Source organism: Myotis davidii, unplaced genomic scaffold (genome assembly GCF_000327345.1).
Source record: "Myotis davidii unplaced genomic scaffold, ASM32734v1 scaffold44, whole genome shotgun sequence".
NCBI classification, from domain to species: domain Eukaryota; kingdom Metazoa; phylum Chordata; class Mammalia; order Chiroptera; family Vespertilionidae; genus Myotis; species Myotis davidii.
Window position 1 is genome coordinate 5488410 of NW_006299705.1, and position 19060 is coordinate 5507469.

General features: G+C 35.2%; 1 protein-coding gene across 2 annotated transcripts in view; it reads left to right on the plus strand.

The window, feature by feature from the left end:
* The first annotated feature begins 6 nt into the window (after positions 1 to 6).
* Positions 7 to 19060, plus strand: part of PAPD4 (PAP associated domain containing 4) — a 45870-nt gene continuing 26816 nt past the window's right edge. Inside the window, exons 1-8 of one of the 2 annotated variants that reach the window (XM_006775468.2) lie at positions 7 to 241; positions 7168 to 7338; positions 7537 to 7614; positions 10553 to 10790; positions 13756 to 13870; positions 13962 to 14053; positions 15871 to 15949; positions 17596 to 17665. In XM_006775468.2, the coding sequence (XP_006775531.1) occupies positions 7205 to 7338; positions 7537 to 7614; positions 10553 to 10790; positions 13756 to 13870; positions 13962 to 14053; positions 15871 to 15949; positions 17596 to 17665 (806 nt within the window). In that variant the 5' untranslated portion in view covers positions 7 to 241; positions 7168 to 7204. The remainder of the gene's footprint in view (positions 242 to 7167; positions 7339 to 7536; positions 7615 to 10552; positions 10791 to 13755; positions 13871 to 13961; positions 14054 to 15870; positions 15950 to 17595; positions 17666 to 19060) is intronic. The other variant, XM_006775469.2, reaches the window with a different exon arrangement.

The following is a 19060-nucleotide window of genomic DNA, read 5'->3' on the forward strand; positions in this document are numbered from 1 at the left end:
CGGTCTTCCGCCTCTAGCCACCGCCCTCAACCTCCCACACCCTTGCCGGCCCTGCCTTTCCTCGCGTCTCTCCGCCCCGGCCGCTGAGTTCGGGTGTAGAACGCAATCCGCGTTCGGAGCCAGGCCTCGCCACTCCGCGGGCCGCTGCCTCTCGGCTAAAACCGGGCGCGTGGGCCGCCGCCGCTCCGGCCGTGGAGCTCCTGGGCGGGCAGTGCCGCTAGGCCCTGCCCCAAGGACACCTGTGAGTTGGAGGGTTTCGGAGCGGGACGCGCCCCGCAGGCCTAGGCGCAGAGGGCGGGGCGCGGGGAACTTTTTGGAAACTACGGTTTTGTTTTGCGTGGGAGATTCCGGCGGTGTCTCTTCCCAGGCTTATTGGCGGCCCCATGGAACTGTGCCTTTTGAAGAATCTTTGGACCGTTTACTTCCCCCCACCCCCCCTCGTTTCTCTTCCTCGTGCCTGCCCTCATCCTAGGACCAAAAGAGGAGTGTTTTGGGGTCCCTGCGTGGTGTGTCACCGGCTGGTTTGAATGGGCCTGGCGTTGCCCTAGTGCTTCCCTGTACGGGACAGTGCACAGAGTAGGACTGTCAGGTCGTTGTCCTTTTCCTGGTCAGCCTTTGTAGACGGGCTCTTCAGTCTCTCTTCCTAGGCCAGAATACGCGGGGTTTATGTTTCTCACAACTTCCAGACTACGGAGTAACCTGTCTGGTTTCAGCTCTCTCAGCCTTTTGTTTCAAATAGTTGTTTTAGTTATCGTATTCCAATAGGGTGAACAACAGAGAAACAGAAACTGTAAAAACTCAAGCTTCCTTGGCAACTCGTTGGCAGATGTGCAGTCTGTATGATTTTGTGAGGAAAGAGAGCCTAACTGAACACTTGAGTTTGTGTGTTTGTATTATAGGTAACATACTATTTTTTTTGTAAATGCCATCATATTGTATGATTTGTTATTATTTTTATTTTTTAAAATATATTTTATTCATTTTTTACAGAGGGGAAGGGAGAGGGATAGAGAGCTAGAAACACCGATGAGAGAGAAACATCGATCAGCTGCCTCCCGCACACCCTCTACTGGGAAGTGCCCGCAACCAAGGTACATGCCCTTGACCGGAATCGAACCCGGGACCCTTCAGTCCGCAGGCCAATGCTCTGTCCACTGAGCCAAACCGGTTAGGGCTGTTATTATTTTTAATTCTTTATTGTTTAAAGTATTACATATAGTGTTGCATATGTCTCCCTTTCCCCCCATTGTTGTATGATTTATCACCTCAAAGCATTACCATGTACTGATGAACGGCCTGAAGGCTCTTCTTATGTACTGATAGCTAATAATAGTAACATTACTTTGTTGATGTGCTAACTCCAATTAAGTCTAACAGATAAGCTCCATGTGAAACAGGTCATTTAAGAAATGTCCATTTCAAACCATGTGACTAGATTATTTTTCAACACTTGGATGGAATCAAATTCTTAATAAAAATGAGTGTCCTTTTCGAAACCTGCAGGCGGTTTTGACAGTGATTTAGGGACTGGACTTTTTGCATTGTGGAGAAAAGAAGTGAGTTTTTGGGATGGATCAAAGGCATTTAGGCAAAGTAGACAGATAGTTTGATTTAGCCACTACAGCTCTGGTTATTATACTAGGTAAATTCTGCTTTCCGAGGAATCCTGATGAAGGAATTATGTAACCTTAGGTGTTCTCTAATTCCTTGGAGGAGAGGTCAAGTTTAGGACAAATTCCAGGTTGTAAGGTACAGGATCAAATATATAGCACTAGGAATTACTTTGTAATCTGATACAGCTTGTCTCAGGTATGATTATTTACAAATAAACCTGTATAGTTTCCCATTGGTTCAACCTTATTCAAGAATCCTTAAGATTCCTTAAGGCCAGAACCAATGCAGTGGTTTTAAAATAGTTCAAAATTTACTGAGGTTATTCTGTTTTATAGTCAAGTACTGATGGAGAAATTTTAACTTTCAAGCTAAGAAAAATGGGATACCACCAATATCTGGATTTTATTTATTATAAAATTTATTATATCTGCTACTACATTTAATGTGAAGTAGTGTTTTATATAGATCATTATCTACTTAGTGAAGCCTTTATTCAGAATATAAAGAAAAAGATTTCAAATTCTGTGGTGATTTCCTTAATTCTGGTGTCATAATAGTTTTGCTGAAACTATTCTGTTTAAAAAATTATCCCTTATATTGGTTAGGATAGATTATTGTTTGGTGACATTTTATCTTCATAAAAATCAGAGTTGAAATGTATTAGAAAAAATGTTAGAAAGAGGAATTGAAATTCATGGACTTTTGGTTTACTTCCTGATTTCTAGGTGGTCATGCAGGATACTCATGTTGGGGAGTGTTGAATGCCACTGGTTACATTCCCTAGGAATGTTCCTCTTTACTTTGTGGCCTGACGTGGTAAGAGCTAAACCTGAAGGCCAAGATTCATACTGGGGGGAACCTGACAAGTATTTTGTTATGGAGGGACTCCAAAAACTTCAGTGGTTTTCTGGGAATTTGGGACAGGTCGAACTCAGTGTTTACCCCAAAGTAAACTTTTGGCTATGGAATCATTGTAAGCTTTTACACCTTGGATAATTTGGTCATTAGTTTTGTAGAGTACTTCTGGGCCATAAAACATCTTTTGACTTATTCTTAGTTTGGGTCTGACCTTATAATGGGATAGGAATAGGTGAGGTCTGGGATATTAAATCACTTCTCATCTTCAAATCTGTATGCATAGGTATAGGACTTTATTTGGGTCTGGAAGAAAAGCAGAGTGGGCAAAAGTAGATTTACAGTTCATATGGAAAATAGTACAATAATTAAATTATCTAATAAAAGAGTAATATGCAAATTAACCATCACTCGCCACAAAGATGGTGGCGCTCATAGTGGCCGGGGCGGGATGCTAGTGGTGTTGCCCTGGCAACGCAAGCCCAGCGTCCTGCCCCGTGGTGGGAGGGGAGGGGCTTCTGGCCCGAGGCCTCGGTGTGACACTGGGCTCACCTTGCTCCCCTCCCCCCACATGAGCCCAGAGTCCGCACCCCGGCTGCACAGAGGGAGGGGAGGGGCCTTGGGCCAGAGGCTGGTGTGAGGGACGCTGGTGTCATTGCAGGCCCCCCCCCCCACCGCACGAATTTCGTGCACCAGGCCTCCACTACAAGAATAAACGTTTATGTATTCACAACCATAAACCTACTTTTGCCCAGCCTTATATTATTTATAGGTATAAACAAAGTGTTCTTGAATTTTAATTATGAACTGATTTTTTTTAAATATAGTTTTTTATTGATTTCAGGGAGGAAGAGAGGAAAGAGAGAGATAGAAACATCAATGATGAGAGAGAATCATTGATTGGCTGCTTCCGGCATGCTCCCCACTGGGAATTAAGTCCAAAACCTGGGCATGTCCCCTGACCGGGAATCGAATAGTGACCTCCTGGTTCATAGTTCCACATTCAACCTGTGAGCCACACTGGCTGAGCTGAACTGATTTAAATAAATTTGAAAATAAAACTTTTTAATTCTAGTTTTTCTGAATATAGATTCCATCCCTTGATCATATCTATAGTATCTGTTTTCTTTTTTTTTAAAATATATTTTATTGATTTTTTACAGAGAGGAAAGGAGAGGGATAGAGAAAAACATTAATGAGAGAGAAACATCGATCAGCTGCCTCCTGCACACTCCCCACTGGGATGTGTTCACAACCAAGGTACATGCCCTTGACCAGAATCGAACCTGGGAGCCTTGAGTCCGCAGGCTGATGCTCTATCCACTGAGCCAAACTGGTTAGGGCAGTATCTGTTTTCTAACAAAATGAAATATCAAGCAAAATTCATTACTGTAATGACTTGTATTTAATGTCATTTTCTCAGGAATCATATGAAATAGGAATTATGTCTTACGGGGATTTGGGTCAGGGAAGCAGAATAAAGAAGGCCAAGAAAGTATGAATCTGGGCAAAGGGTCTAGAACAGTGGTTCTCAACCTTCCTAATGTCGCGACCCCTTAATACAGTTCCTCATGTTGTGGTGACCCCCAATTTCATTGTTACAAATTGAACATAATTAAAGCATAGTGATTAATCACAAAAACAATATGTAATTATATATGTGTTTTCCGATGGTCTTAGGCGACCCCTGTGAAAGGGTCGTTTGACCCCCAAAGGGGTCACGACCCACAGGCTGAGAACTGCTGGTCTAGAACAAGACATTAGCTGCCAGTCTGGAATCTGACATTCTGTGATTATTGAGTGTACTTTTAATAAAGGATTCTCTGGAATCCTGTTTGGTTCAAGATATTTTCCATTTTCTTTGAGTTAAAATCAGTACAGGGTGGTAGATTTTATAGGATTGTTTTTTTAAAAAAAACATATAACAGATAAAAGCCTGCCAAACAAAGTTGATAAACTTATTTTCTGGAGGTAACATTTGCCTTTGGTTCAGATGAGAGTCAGCCACTTGGGATGATATCTGATGGTTGTCAGAGACTCTTACTCAAAATCTGTTTGAACCTGCCCTTGTCAGGTGGCTCAGTTGGTTGGAGTGTGTCATCCCATACACCAAAAGGCTGCAGGTTCGATTCCCCGCCGGGGCACATAAACCTAGCTTTCGGGTTGATCCCCAGTTGGGATGCATGCCAGAGATGGCACATCCACGATTCTCTCTCGAATTAATGTTTCTCGCTTTCTCTGATATATTAAAAAAATATATCCTTGGGTGAAGATATAAAAGCAAAAAACAAAATCTTTTTGAATCTGGACTGGTAAATTTCACTATATGTGTCCAGTTTGGGGAATTTTTATCTTTCAGAATTAAAAAAAAAGGGGGGGACAAAGTTTGTATGAGCTATTTATTTTTTTGCAGATCATTCTCTTTTTCTCTTCTGTTGTCTCCTACACCAGTTTTTCCAACCATCTGGTATCAAACCCCAGAGGCAACTACCATTTTTTTGTAGCTGCTTAAGTGTTTTTTTCTTATGCTCTAAAAAACTTTTATAGCTCACTCTTTGTATTGACATCTGCTGAAAATGAAGATTTAGCACCTTTTTGTACTCTCATCATAAATTGTGATGTATATTGTATAATAATATATGAATATATGTGATCTTTAAATATAATATATAGTAAGTGATATAAGTATATTACTATTTCTGTGTTTTCAGTGTTTGTCTTATTGTAAGAACCAAGTAGGTTAACTAATTATATTTACTTTTTTATATAACCCTTTGAGTGTGTTTTTTCTGTAGTTTAGTAATTTATTTTGAACTGCTGCTTTTCTTTTCTTGTAATTATTTCTGCTCTTCCAGAAGAATTGCTCTCTATGGTCAGATACATTAGGTAACCTATAAGTTAACTTTTTTTTTTTCTCCTTGGATATCTTGAAGCCCTCTGTCCTGCTCTAATTTAAGCTGTTAGCTTCCCTTTACCATCATCCTGGGTAATTTACTTTGTCTCTGCCCTGTGTTGGACCTTCTTTCTCTTCTCAGGTTTTCTTTTTTGATACCTTCCATGTCTAAACATGTTTTTATTTTCCCTTGCATTGGTAGTGTAGCTGGGTATAAAATTATAGCTTGAGAGCATTTTCTTCAGAAATTTGAAGGCATTGACTTCATTGTCTTGTGGTTTCTACTGTTGCTTTAAAGCCATTCTGATTACCAGCCCTTTGTTTATAACATTTTTCGCTGTAACATTTTATGAGCTTCTTTTTCCTGATATTCTGAAATTTCACCATAGTATGCCTTGATATTCATTTATTTTTTTAAACTGTGCTTTGTACTCATTGGGTCCTTTAATGTAAGGATTGGTGTTCTTCAGAATTGGAAATTTTCTTTTTTACTTACTTGGTAATTTCTTTCTCTTTTTTTCCTGGAGCTTCTGTTATGTTGGATGTTGGACCACATAGTTTGATTCTCTTCTATTTTCTCTACTATTTCCTGCTTCCCTTCTGCCCGCATCAGTTTTTCCTTTTTGTTCCTTCTGAGAGATTTCCCCAATATTTTAATTCTCTGTTGGAATTTTGGCTTGCAGTTTTGTAATTTTCAAGAGCCCTTTCTGTTTTTAAGCAGTATACTCTTGTTTTGTATATGCAATGTTTTTTTCATTACTTGTGTTTTTTTTTATTGAGTTTTCATTTATTCTTGATATTATTTCTCTTTATTCTCAGATTTTTTTTCTTTCTGACAGTCCATGATGTCTACTTTAAGTGAGAGCTATTAGAAATCTAATTAGAAGCTCTGAGGGGATGGTGGGCAATTCAATAGTAGGCTTCATTGTATTTGCTAGCTGGCTTAATTTCTCTTTGGTGGAAAACTGTTACTATGTTATATAGGTTTTCTGGTTATTATTTTATATGTGTCTCTTTTCTTTCTCAGTTATTCTATAGATGAGTTTTCTAATTTCCTGCTTTAGGAAGGTGGGCTGAGGATTCTTTTCACTTTGTAGACTTCACTTAATACTTACTTTGAGTTTGTTACCATACCGTACTCTTTGTAAGTTTGCAGCCTCGGGATCATTCATTGCAAAAAAAATAAATATCTAGTCCTGCCTGGGTCAGTGAAGGGTTCTGATTTCTTTGTATACACGTTTTCCTTATTCTTGTGGAACAAGCCCTCTTATATTGGAAGTCCTTTATATATGCTATTTAGACTTTAAAGAAAATCTCACAATTTTATAGTTATTAGGCAATGCAAATTCCTTCCCTTGTTTAATCAGATCTATAATATCTCAGTCATAGGAGTCAGGTTGTTGCATGATGGCGTATACCTTTACATAAGTTATATTGGGAATAATTGTAAGAATCTAGAGTTTCACTAAATGTTTTTCTTAGGTAGTTTCTTTTTATTAGAGTATGTGGTAATAACTTGATTTCTAAAATATTTATTGATATTAGGGTAAATTTATTAGGATACATCAGAAAATTTGAAACATTGTACTATCATTTGAATAATTCTATGGATAATGTAGGTTTAAAATTAATTAGTAAGTTTTTTGTTACCTATAATATAATTTAAGAGATCTGTTAAACTTTTAAAAATAAGTTTGCAAATGAAATTTAAAACTTGGTACTAATTATTTTAAATAGCGGATACTAGTTGTGAAAGAGTTCAGTAACTTTAAGCTATAATAATTTGCCTTTTAAAACTCTTCTAGGTGGAAGAATACATGTTCACTTTTAGTGAACAAGAGCATGTTCCCAAACTCAATTTTGGGTCGCCCACCTTTCACTCCAAACCATCAACAACATAACTTCTTTGCCCTATCACCAACTCTTTATTCACACCAGCAGCTTATAGATGCACAGTTCAACTTTCAGAATGCAGAGTAAGTATGGTAATACTTTGGCCCATATCATTTGTAAATTGTTTTCTACTTGATGCGAAACCTTTTTATATGAAACATTTGAAATTAGACAAAGTGTCATTATGACTTGTTATCTTTTGATCAATGAAATAATTTTTTCTGAAATTGTCTTTTTAAGGAACAAAATTTTTATTACTACTGTTTTTTTGTTTTTGGTAGCTTATCTAGAGCTGTGTCATTACAGCAGTTGACATATGGAAATGTCAGTCCAATTTCCCCATTGTATCGAGGAAGGAAGTAAGTATATCTTAATTATTTTAAAAGAAAATTTTGCATTTCTTAGAACTGTGTAATAATGTACATTTTATTAAAATTGCATGGACAATATGCCCTAAATTTTTTCCCCCCTGGGATCTGTATGATCAGTCCTGTCACAGAATTTTAAAACTTCTGTGTAGCATATAAAGTATTTTAGGGATCCTTCGTTGAATTATTTCTGTCATTATAAGTGTTACATGGCATGAAGCTATATTTCTTCAGAAAACTACTTTTAATTGAGATTTTTAACTAAATCAGATGGCTTTCTGTATTATATGCTAGGGCTGCCATAACAAAGTGTAAGACTGGGTGGCTTAAACAACAGAAATTTATTTTCTCATAATTTTGGAGGCTAGAATTCCAAGATCAAGGTGTTGGGAGGTTTGGCTTAGTCTTAGGCTTTCCTTCTTGGCGTGAGGATGGCTGCCTTCTCTCTGTGTCCTCCCATGGTCATCCCTGTGTCCGTGTTTTCTGTGTTCTAATCTCTTCTTCTAAGGACATTAGTCTTAATTGGATTAGGAACTACCCTAATGACTCATTTTAACTTCTTTAAAGGCTCTATGTCCAAATACAGTCACATTTTGAGATTTTGGGGGTTAGGGCTTAAACATCTGAGTTTTGAGGGAGACACAATTCAGCCCATAACACCTTATTTCTAAAGTTTACTACTATTTGGCTTATCTAAATCTTATACAGATAAGGTTCTATGATAAATGTTATTATAATGAAAATTTCTACATGACATAAAGCTTTCTATAGAGAAGTTCAAGCCAATTAATTTTAACCACTTTGATTAAATGAGATTAATGTATCAATGTAATTATAATAGAGCTTTAGAGGTAGATTATAAAAATATGATTTGGCAATATTTAAATGATATTGCTATTTAAAACATATAAAATATGTTATAATTTTTGTGTCCAGGTAAAAACAACACTACCTAAGAATTACTGATCACATTATGTAGTAGGCATTGTTCTAAGGACTTTACAAATAATAATTTGATTAAATTTCACAGCACTTTATGAAATAGGTATTATTATACCTCTTCTGTTGAGGAGAAAGCTGAAGCACACAGAAGTTAAGCAATTAGTTATTCAAATAAGATTGGCATAACTGGTATGAACCCAGGAGGTCTGGCTCTAGATCCTTTGCTTAGCAGCACTGAGTTGTTCTTCAAAGTTGTCATGTGGAAAGCTATATAATGATGCTAAAAGTACTGACTTCATTCAGATTTTTAATTTTTGGACATTTGCCTTGATAGCCAATTTGTGAATCATGAATGAAAATAAATTCCATTAATTCATAGTTACACATATTTTAAAAACTAAATTGGCATTCTCAATAGAAGATATTTAAAATATAAAGCTCTAAATCAGTGGTCGCCAACCGGTGGTCCATGGACCACTGGTGGTCCGTGAGGTCCAAAAGGTTGGCAACCGCTGCTCTAAATTACTTTTAATGTTTAAAAAATATTAAATATATTTCTTATGTTTTAGCACTGTTCACTTTTACTGAACAGGTATAGGAGTTCCAGGTCTGTCAAGGAGAATTGGGATAATCTCAAAGGAGTATTGCAATAAAAACCTTAAGGTTTCTATGACTGGTAGAATTTTCGAGCTTAAAAAGAATTGGACCATTTCCTATGGCATAAAGTATTATCTACATGAACAACTTAATATATCAATGAAGTAAATTCCTTTATTTTACAATAAATAATTACTTTCTAATGATTTTTTCCTTGCCTTTTATTTTGAAAATTTTTAAGCCTCCAGGAAAATTTAAAGAAAAAATGGCCCAGCCACGTGTGTCTTAGTAGTTGAGCGTTGACCCAGGAAACGAAGTAACCGGTTTGATTCCTGGTCAGGGGATATGCCTGGGTTATGGGCTTGATCCCCAGTAGGGGGTGTGCAGAAGGCAGCCGATTGATGATTCTCTTTCATCATTGATATTCCTATCTCTTTCTCCCTTTCCCTTCCTCTCTGAAATGAATAAGAAAACATTTTTTAAAAAAGAGTAACAAATGAACACCTATATTCTATTAACCTAAATTCACCAATTAAAGTTTTGCTATATTGTTTATTTTTTCTGCCTCTTTCTTTCTCTATACCCACATTTTTTTCCTGAACCATATGTAAATAAGTTGTTGACATCATTTCACTTTACCCCAATACATATCAGTTCATTCCTCCTAAAAACAAAGATATTCTCCTAAATAACCAAAAATACATTGTTCACATCCAAGAAATTTAACAGTAGTATACTAGCACTGTTATCTAAAATGTCGATCATTTTCAAATTTTCTTGTTAAATGTCTTTATGGCTTTTTTAAGAAAGTATCTTTTAATTTAGTTTTTCCTACTGATGAGTAAGAACATAGGTGAACTCAAAGAGCCTTTTTAAAATTTATAGCACTCAGTTCACTTAATTTATTCTCTTCATGTTAGAGTTTGGATCTTTTGTTGTTAGTGGTTCTATAAATACTAGTAGAAACTTTCCTACAAAGTTTTCACTCCTGAGGTGAAATATTGGGGCAGTTCAAAAGTAGGAGACTAACCTTTGTATACAGGCTGTCCCCTCAAAAATGTATACATACTTTAACAGCTGATAGCTCAATTTTGAAAACGAAATGTATTTTAATAAACACTGCCTTTATAATTATTCAAAGTGTGTGTATACATTTTTTGGGGACACCCTATACATGTAGTTTGTTTTTTTATACGTATTTTCCCCATAAGGTGTTTATCTATTGCATCTTTTGTGCTGAAGATGGATATTTTAAGATTCACATAGAGCTAATATTGTGGACTTGCTGAAAATGTCAGTATTGTCATGTTATTTTTACATTCTTAATTGTTTTCTATTTGTTATCAGAAAGTTATACCTGTAATTACTAAGGTATATTGCTTGTTTTCAGGAGATTAAGCGATGAAAAAAACCTTCCTCTTGACGGTAAACGGCAACGTTTCCATTCACCCCACCAAGAGCCAACTATAATTAACCACCTAGTGCCTTTATCAGGTGATAGAAGATACTCAATGCCTCCGTTGTTTCATACAAACTATGTACCAGATATAGTCAGATGTGTTCCACCTTTTCGAGAACTACCAATTTTAGAACCTAGAGAAATCACACTGCCTGAGGCCAAAGATAAGGTAATTATGTAGATTTTAGTTTTACATTTTGGGACGTGAATATAAATAATGTATTAAAAGTATAAAAAATATCTATTGTCTTGGATTGAGTAGAACATGCATTATTTGCACTGTTTAAAGTACTGTTCAACAGAGTTTTCTGTTGAAATTTGACACTTTGCTTTTTTTTCCTTGGGAATGCAAATTTCATATTTCATATTAGGAAATGAGAGATTCTCTATTTCATAAGAATCTGTGATTAGAGCCAAATCATTTGAGTTCTTAGTTTAGAGAACTCTGTTGTTACTTATTGACAGAAAAACAAATTTTCATATGAATATTTTAATAAAGTATTAAAAAGCATGTTCTTTTGGGATGTTTGTGTGTCGTGAGGTTTTTGAATGTCAAATATAGAGAATCCAGGAGTAATAGGAAATAATACATTCAAGTCAAGAAAGATTTTTTAGAAACATTATTTGTAAAAACACACATTTCAAATAAATAGAATTAAGCTATTTAAATAATAATTCTTAGAAAATGACACTATCTGCATTCTCTTGGATTGCCTATGGCTTATATTTGCTGTTTTTGCATTTTAAAAGCTGCTTCACTCTTGAAAAATATGAATTTGTATACTAAGGAGAATGAACCTGAAGAGAGTATAGTGACTTTGTATTATTCATCTTGGGTTTCTAGCAACCAGCATAGCCTGGAACATAGTAAGTGTACAGAAAATGTTGAGTCAAAAAAGTAACACTTGCTTCATTCCTTAGTTGTGCTACTTTGTATTAATTCTTTTATGTACAATTGAGATAAAGTTGTACATAAAATTCACTCTTTAAACTTTAAGTGTATGATTCATTGGTTTTTAGTATATTCACAGAGTTATGAAACCATCACCACTAGATAGTACCTTTTCATCACTCCCAAAAGAAATCATGTATTCCAGTAGCAGTCCCTTCCCTTTAGCCCCTGGCAACCACTAGTCAAAGTTTTTTTTTGTTTTGTTTTTGTTTTTATCTCTGTGGATTTGTCTGTTTTGGAAATTCCATATAAATGGAATCATGCTATATGTGGTTCTGCTTAACTTAGCATGTTTTTAAGGTTCATCCAGGTCACTCAGCATGTATCAGTTCTTTATTCTTTTTTGTAGCTGAATAATAATCCATTGTATAGGTATATCCTATTTTATTTATGCAATCCTCAGTTGATAGACTTTTGACCTGTTTCCATTTTTAAGCTATCCTGAATAATGTTGCTATGAAAATCTGTGTACAGGTTTTTGTGTGGACATATTTTCATTTCTCTTGAGTAAATACCTAGAAGTGAAAATGCTGGGTTATATGGAAATTATGTATAACTTTCTGAGGAACTGACAAAGTGTTTTCTGAAGTGGTTGCACCATTTTAAAATATATTTTATTGATTTTTTAACAGAGAGGAAGGGAGAGGGATAGAGAGTTAGAAACATCGATGAGAGAGAAACATCGATCAGCTGCCTCCTGCACATCTCCTACTGGGGATGTGCCCACAACCAAGGTACATGCCCTTGACTGGAATCGAACCTGGGACCTTTCAGTCCGCAAGCCGACGCTCTATCCACTGAGCCAAACCGGTTTCGGCTGGTTGCACCATTTTACATTCCCACTAGCAGTGGATGAGCTTTCCAATTTCTCCACTTTCTTGTCAACAGTTGCTGTTGTCTATCTTTTTTAATATAGCCATTCAAATGGTTGTGAAATGATGTCTCATTAGAATTTTTATTTGATTTCCTAATGATTAATGATGTTGATAATTTTTTGTTTTTGATTAAAATACGTTTTTATTGATATTAGAGGAAGAGAGATAGAAACATCGATGAGAGAGAGACATCGTTTGGCTGCCTCCTTCATGCCCCTTATTGGGGGTGGTGTCCGAAACCTGGGTGGGCATGTGCCCTGACTGGGAATCAGACTGGTGGACCTCTTGGTGCATGGGTTGACACTCAACCACTGAATCACATTGGTTGGGCTGATCATCTTTTCATTTGCATGTTGGCCATATGTTTATCTTCTTTGGAGAACTGCCTATTCTTTAATGGGGTTTATTCTCTTTTTGTTTTTTTATAAATATGTTTTATAGAGAGAGGGATAAGGAGATAGAAATATAGATGAAAGAGAAATATTGATCAGCTGCTTCCTTCATGCCCCTTACTGAGCTCACTACCCAGGCATGTGCCCTGATTAGGAATCGAACCAGTGACCTCTTGGTTCATGGGTTGATGCTCAACCACTGAGCCACACTGGTTGGGCTCTTTTTGAGTTTTAAGATTTCTTTATATATTATGAATACTAGACCCTTATCAGATATTTGATTTGCAGATATAGTCTCTCATTCTGAGGTTTGTCTTTTTACTTTCTTTTTTAAATTTACTTTTATTATTATATTTCAGTAAATTTTTTATGAGGCCTTATAGATTTAGAGTGTTTTCCCCAACCTGGTTTTTCTGTATGTCCTGTTCTTGGTCAAAGAACATGCACGGGTTGTGGGCTTGACCCCCAGTGTGGGGCGTGCAGGAGGCAGCCAATCAATGATTCTCTCTCATCATTGATGTTTCTATCTCTTTCTCCCTCTCCCTTTCTATCTGAAATCAATAATATATATCTCCCCAAAAATAAAACAAAAAAATACTATTCTTAGCTCATGTGCCATCCAAAAACAGCAACCGAAGTTTGGAGTCAGCAGAACCATGGATTATACTTATTATGAATTATCTGTGACTATGCTTTTCTGTGATTTGTGATACTTTACCTTTTAACAGTTAGTAATTATTTCAGTTACTAAGTAACCATTGTTATTTAGGTAACAGTAGTTTTTATTGTAAAGTGTTAAGGAGAAAATATGTATTCATCTTTAAAATACTGTTGGTAGTATTGTTTTACACTTCTCACTGTGGTAGTTATACATTTCTGAACAAATTTTTTTACTTTTTTTGTGGTGGATTAAAGTTGAGTCAGCAGATACTGGAGTTATTTGAAGCATGTCAGCAGCAAGTAAGTGACTTAAAGAAGAAAGAACTTTGTAGAGCACAACTGCAGAGAGAAATTCAGCTATTATTTCCACGTATGTTTCCCTGTTTTTCATGCCCATTATGTATATGAATTTCTGTTTTAAATTAAAAATAATACCTTATAATTCTCTTCTGTTTCTCTAGAAAGCAGACTTTTTTTGGTTGGGTCCTCTTTAAATGGATTTGGTACCCGGAGCAGTGATGGTGATTTATGTCTAGTTGTTAAAGACGAACCAGTAAGTAAAGAAACATTTATTCTCATATTAAGTCATTTAAGAAATTTTATACAAAAGTCGTTGAGGAAAATAATTTGTTTTATTTTAATTACTCTTTGGATTCTTTGTTTATAGTAATTAAAGGAAACCCAAGAAATACTACTTTTTCTCTTAAAGTGTTTGTACAATAAGTATAACAGGAATTTTAGCATTAATTTATTTTTAAGTTGTTAAAGGGAGATGGCTTCACTCTTTCAAAAGAGCTCTGTCTCTTTTGAATAATTATTGGGTTAGATATGTTGCTAGGATGCAGCAAAGAAGAGCATATGTCAGTATTTTCTTTTTCTTTTTTAAATATATTTTTATTGATTTCAGAGAGAGGAAGGTAGAGGGTGAGAGAGATAGAAACATCAATAATGAGAGGGAATCATTGATTGGCTGCCTCCTGCACACCCCCTACTGGGAATCGAGCCCATAACCCAGGCATGAGCCCTTGACCAGAATGGAACCTGTGACCCTTCAGTCCACAGGCTGATACTCTATCCACTGACCAAACTGGCTAGGGCCTGAAAACCGATTTCAGAGAGAGGAAGGTAGAGGGTGAGAGAGATAGAAACATCAATAATGAGAGGGAATCATTGATTGGCTGCCTCCTGCACACCCCCTACTGGGAATCGAGCCCATAACCCAGGCATGAGCCCTTGACCAGAATGGAACCTGTGACCCTTCAGTCCACAGGCTGATACTCTATCCACTGACCAAACCAGCTAGAGCAGTATTATTTTCTTGATATATTTTCTTTCCATATGAGTTTTCAGTGGTTCTATTTTTAGTCTTTTTTTTACTACCTTGAAAATGCAATGGGGTTTGGAGTTCTCATTGGGGAATACAAAAAAAGTGGTTTCACTGAAATTTAAAATAAAGCTATTTTGATATATTCTGATATTTTGGCTTTGTTTCCTTTATTTTTATTAAATTTTGTTATTTAGTATTAGGTTTATTTGAATTTCCTTTTAACTAATACTCTTGTGTATCCTTAATACAACAGTAATTGCTAACCTGAAGCAGCCTCTTTAATATGCTGAGATCCTTTCGGAATTATCGAGGATTAAATTAATTTCAGTATAATTTAAAAGGCCTCATTATAGTCTACCTCTTTAAAAAGACAAGAAAAATCTATTGAATGGTAATATATATTTTAACTATATTCCTATTATTCCACTAATAAAATTGGCTTCTAGTTACTGCAAATCAGAAAAAGATTTACTTCAGGAAAGAAACTATTTTAGGCTTTGAAATCATACAAAGGAAACTTTAAAAAAGTTCAGAAATAATAAATGTAGTGGACTACACTAGAGCTTTAACACTTTCTTTCATGTAATTATACTATACTCAGACACATCCCACTAACCTTTTAGTCTTGGTCGCGTGTCTAAATCATGACACAGCTTGTACTGAGACACCATAGATTTGAACCTTATCCTTAATCTATTATGGGGAAATAAAACATGTTATAAAAAGTTAAAATTAGGTTTATTTTTCTTGAAGAACATTGCTTTTTGTACATTTATACTAAAGGAAAACATGGCATATATGTCTCTTTTAATATTTCTTTTGAAATTTTCCATTAGGTTTAAAATCAGGAATTGACTTAGAAATTGTGATGTGAAAGACAACAAAAACTTTGACTTTTCCTATGATGCAATTTAATCTATATTGAAAAGTAACTCCAAAGAAAAGTATACTTTATATGCTTTCTCTTTGTTGAGATACATTAAGAAAATAAAACACTAAATTAAGAAAGATAATGAAAAAACACTTTATTTTTAACTTTTCAGTGTTTTTTTCAGGTAAATCAGAAGACTGAAGCACGGCATATACTCACCTTAGTCCATAAACACTTCTGTACTAGACTTTGTAAGTCGAATATGCCTCAAGTTTATATGTCATCTGACATTAACTATTTACTTAAAATGTCTCACTTTATTTTCTGGTAAGAATTGTTTATTTTCTGGTCAGGATAGGTATTACGTGGATCCTTCTTTCCAAATGAATTCCCTTTTAGTCTTTATTAAGAAGAGTAACCATTTATTCAACAATTCTTCATTGAATTCATTTACAAATATCACTGGTGCAGCGGAGAACTCAGATATACAAGCTTCAGTTCTTTTTCTCAAAAAAGAACTTGTTAGGGAAGCTGAGGCATGGACTACAAATAGCAGTAATGCAAAATATCTATAAAGACATAAGAGTGATGCAGATAAAGTCTTACTTAGGTGAGGGAGAGAATTTCATCTGTTTTGCAATGACATGGAATTTATGACATCAGATTTTAAAAATATGATCACTGAACATGAAGCCCAAATGAATTACTCCAATAGAAAGTAGAATTGTTGATGGACAATGTTATTTTTAATAGGATTAGAATGATAAATATTAAATATGGAAGGGACCTTAGAGGTCATCTAACTCAAATGAAAGTTTTCTTTTTCTTTTCCTTTTTATGGCTTTTAATAATTAAGAAGACCGGTGATCATGGGATCAGTAACTTGCAGGAGTATAGTTGGTTTTTGTTGGTATTAGAACTTTTACTTGGAACTTGAAACTTTTAAGTCCTTATTTTTCACTAAATTTCACTGAATTTTTACATATAAATTCTATTTGAAGCTTAATATATTTTATTTTGGTGATAAAGCATTATAAAAAATTTTTTATAAAAATATTTTTATTGATTCTTAGAGGGAGAGGAAGGAGAGGGAGAGAGAAAGATCAACTAGAGAGCGAAACTTCTATCAGCGGCCTCCTGCACGCCTCCTACCTGGGGTTGAGCCTGCATGTGCCCTGATTGGGAATCAAACAGGCAACTTTTTGGTGCACAGGACAATCCCAACCAACTGAGCCACACCAGCCTGGGCACAGAAATGTTTTGTTTTTAAAAAATCGGGTGTTATATTTTCTTTAGTTGAAACATTAGGAAATGGCTCATTTGGGAAAGTTTGCAGAGTTTCTCATTTATGCATTTCTGTATTTCCCCAAATTTCTATAATGAATGATATATTACTTTGAACTCAGAAAAAAAAATCTTTTAAACTTTGATGGAGTAAAAAAAAATGTAGATAATGTGCTTCTCCCCTTAGAGATCATACTTATTTGAATGTGTCACCATTCCATGTGTCACGTTGCAAGCATTTCCACATTTAAGATTCTGTACCTATGTTACGACTGCCGTAACATCTTGCCATGTGCTGGACCAGAATTTAGCCATCCCACTGCTGCTAACTTAGATATTTTTCATGTTTAAAATGCTCTGATGAACTTCATTATCAATGTTGTTGAACATTGGATCATATTTCTGAAAATAACTTGAATATAAAGCCCTTAAAATGGTATTAGAAATTCCATTCTTAGAAGAATTCTTTAATGCCTTTCTTTGGTTTCTTTCTCAAAGACTATGTTTTCTTAAATGATCTTAGCTTAGTAAAGTACTATTTTTAAAAAATTATACATTGGTACACTATGAATTTGATAAGTATTTGCAGATATTGACATCTTTTATCCTTTAGCTGGCTACATTGAGAGACCTCAGCTGATTCGAGCAAAAGTGCCAATTGTGAAGTTCAGGGATAAAGTCAGGTAATAATTACCTAGTTCCCTTTTTTTCAGTTGCTTTAAATTTTAGATATTCTTTTGATGTAGATAATTAAGAAATGTGTACTATAACGTAATAGCTTGTCTTCATTAGTTTTTTTTTCTTCATTAGTTTTTGAAATTCACTTAAGTCTTTGAAATAATTTTTGAAAATGGTCTCACCACTTTTTCATGGTTAACTATGTAGTTGTTCTGCTTCAAATTTTGAGTATTTGAGACTACCCAATTTAAAGAATGTATGCATATTTATGTTTCAGATTTTTTTAAATGATCCCTTGCCTTTTGGAAATATAATTAATGTATTAAGAAAATATCTTAATTGATGAAATTTTATGTGTCAAAGGGGTTATAAATCTGTATATTCTACCTGCCTGGGTTCTGAATTTCTTATGGGTATTGGAATTAGACTCTTTTAGATAATATCTGACTGAAATATAAATATTAGATGTTGACTCTTTCCTTGATTAAAAAATGATTTGTTGTTTTCTGAAAAATAGATAGGATTCTGATGTTAGGTTTTTCTAGCTCAGTTTTATAAAACTAACATTGAAATATAAGTGTAAGTATATACACAGCTGATCTTCATTAGTCATGGATTCCATATTTGTGAAATCTTCTTGATGAAATTTATTTTGTAATTCCTCATTCCCCTAAATTAATTCTTTTACCACTTTCATGGTCATTCATAGACATGTGCAAATTTGGAAAATTTTGAGTCACCCAATGCACACATTCCTAGCTAAGGTTAAACAATATGATACTTTGCCTTCTTGTTTCAGCTTTCATAACTGTCCTTTTTGCAGTCTAGTTAGTACCATGTTTTTTACTTTTTTGTGCTTTTTGTAAGTGGATTTGCTGCTTAAAATGGCCCCATGTATAGTGTTTCTGTGTACAAAGCTGTGATTGTCCTCATGGGCAAAATACATGGTTTAGATATGCTTTGTTCAGGCATGAGTTATAATGCTCTTGGCCGTGATTTCACTGTTAGTGAATCAACAACTTATTAAATAAGGTGTCTTTAAACAGAAATGCACATAGAAATTAGTTACATATTGATCAGTTGATGAAAATGTGACTGAAGGTTTGTGGAAACATGACTTTATTCCCCTAGGAGTTATGGTTTAGTAGTCACTAATTGGCTGTTTGCAATGACTTTATTTATTTATTTTTTTTAATTTAAATCTTTATTGTTCAGATTATTACATTTGTTCCTCTTTTTTCCCCCATAACTCCCCTCCTCCCAGTTCCCGCCCCACCCCCGCCCTCACTCCCCACCCACTGTCCTCATCCATAGGTGCACGATTTTATTCCAGTCTCTTCCCGCATCTCCCACACCCCTTTCCCCCCCTAGAATAGTCAGTCCATTCCCTTCTTTGTCTC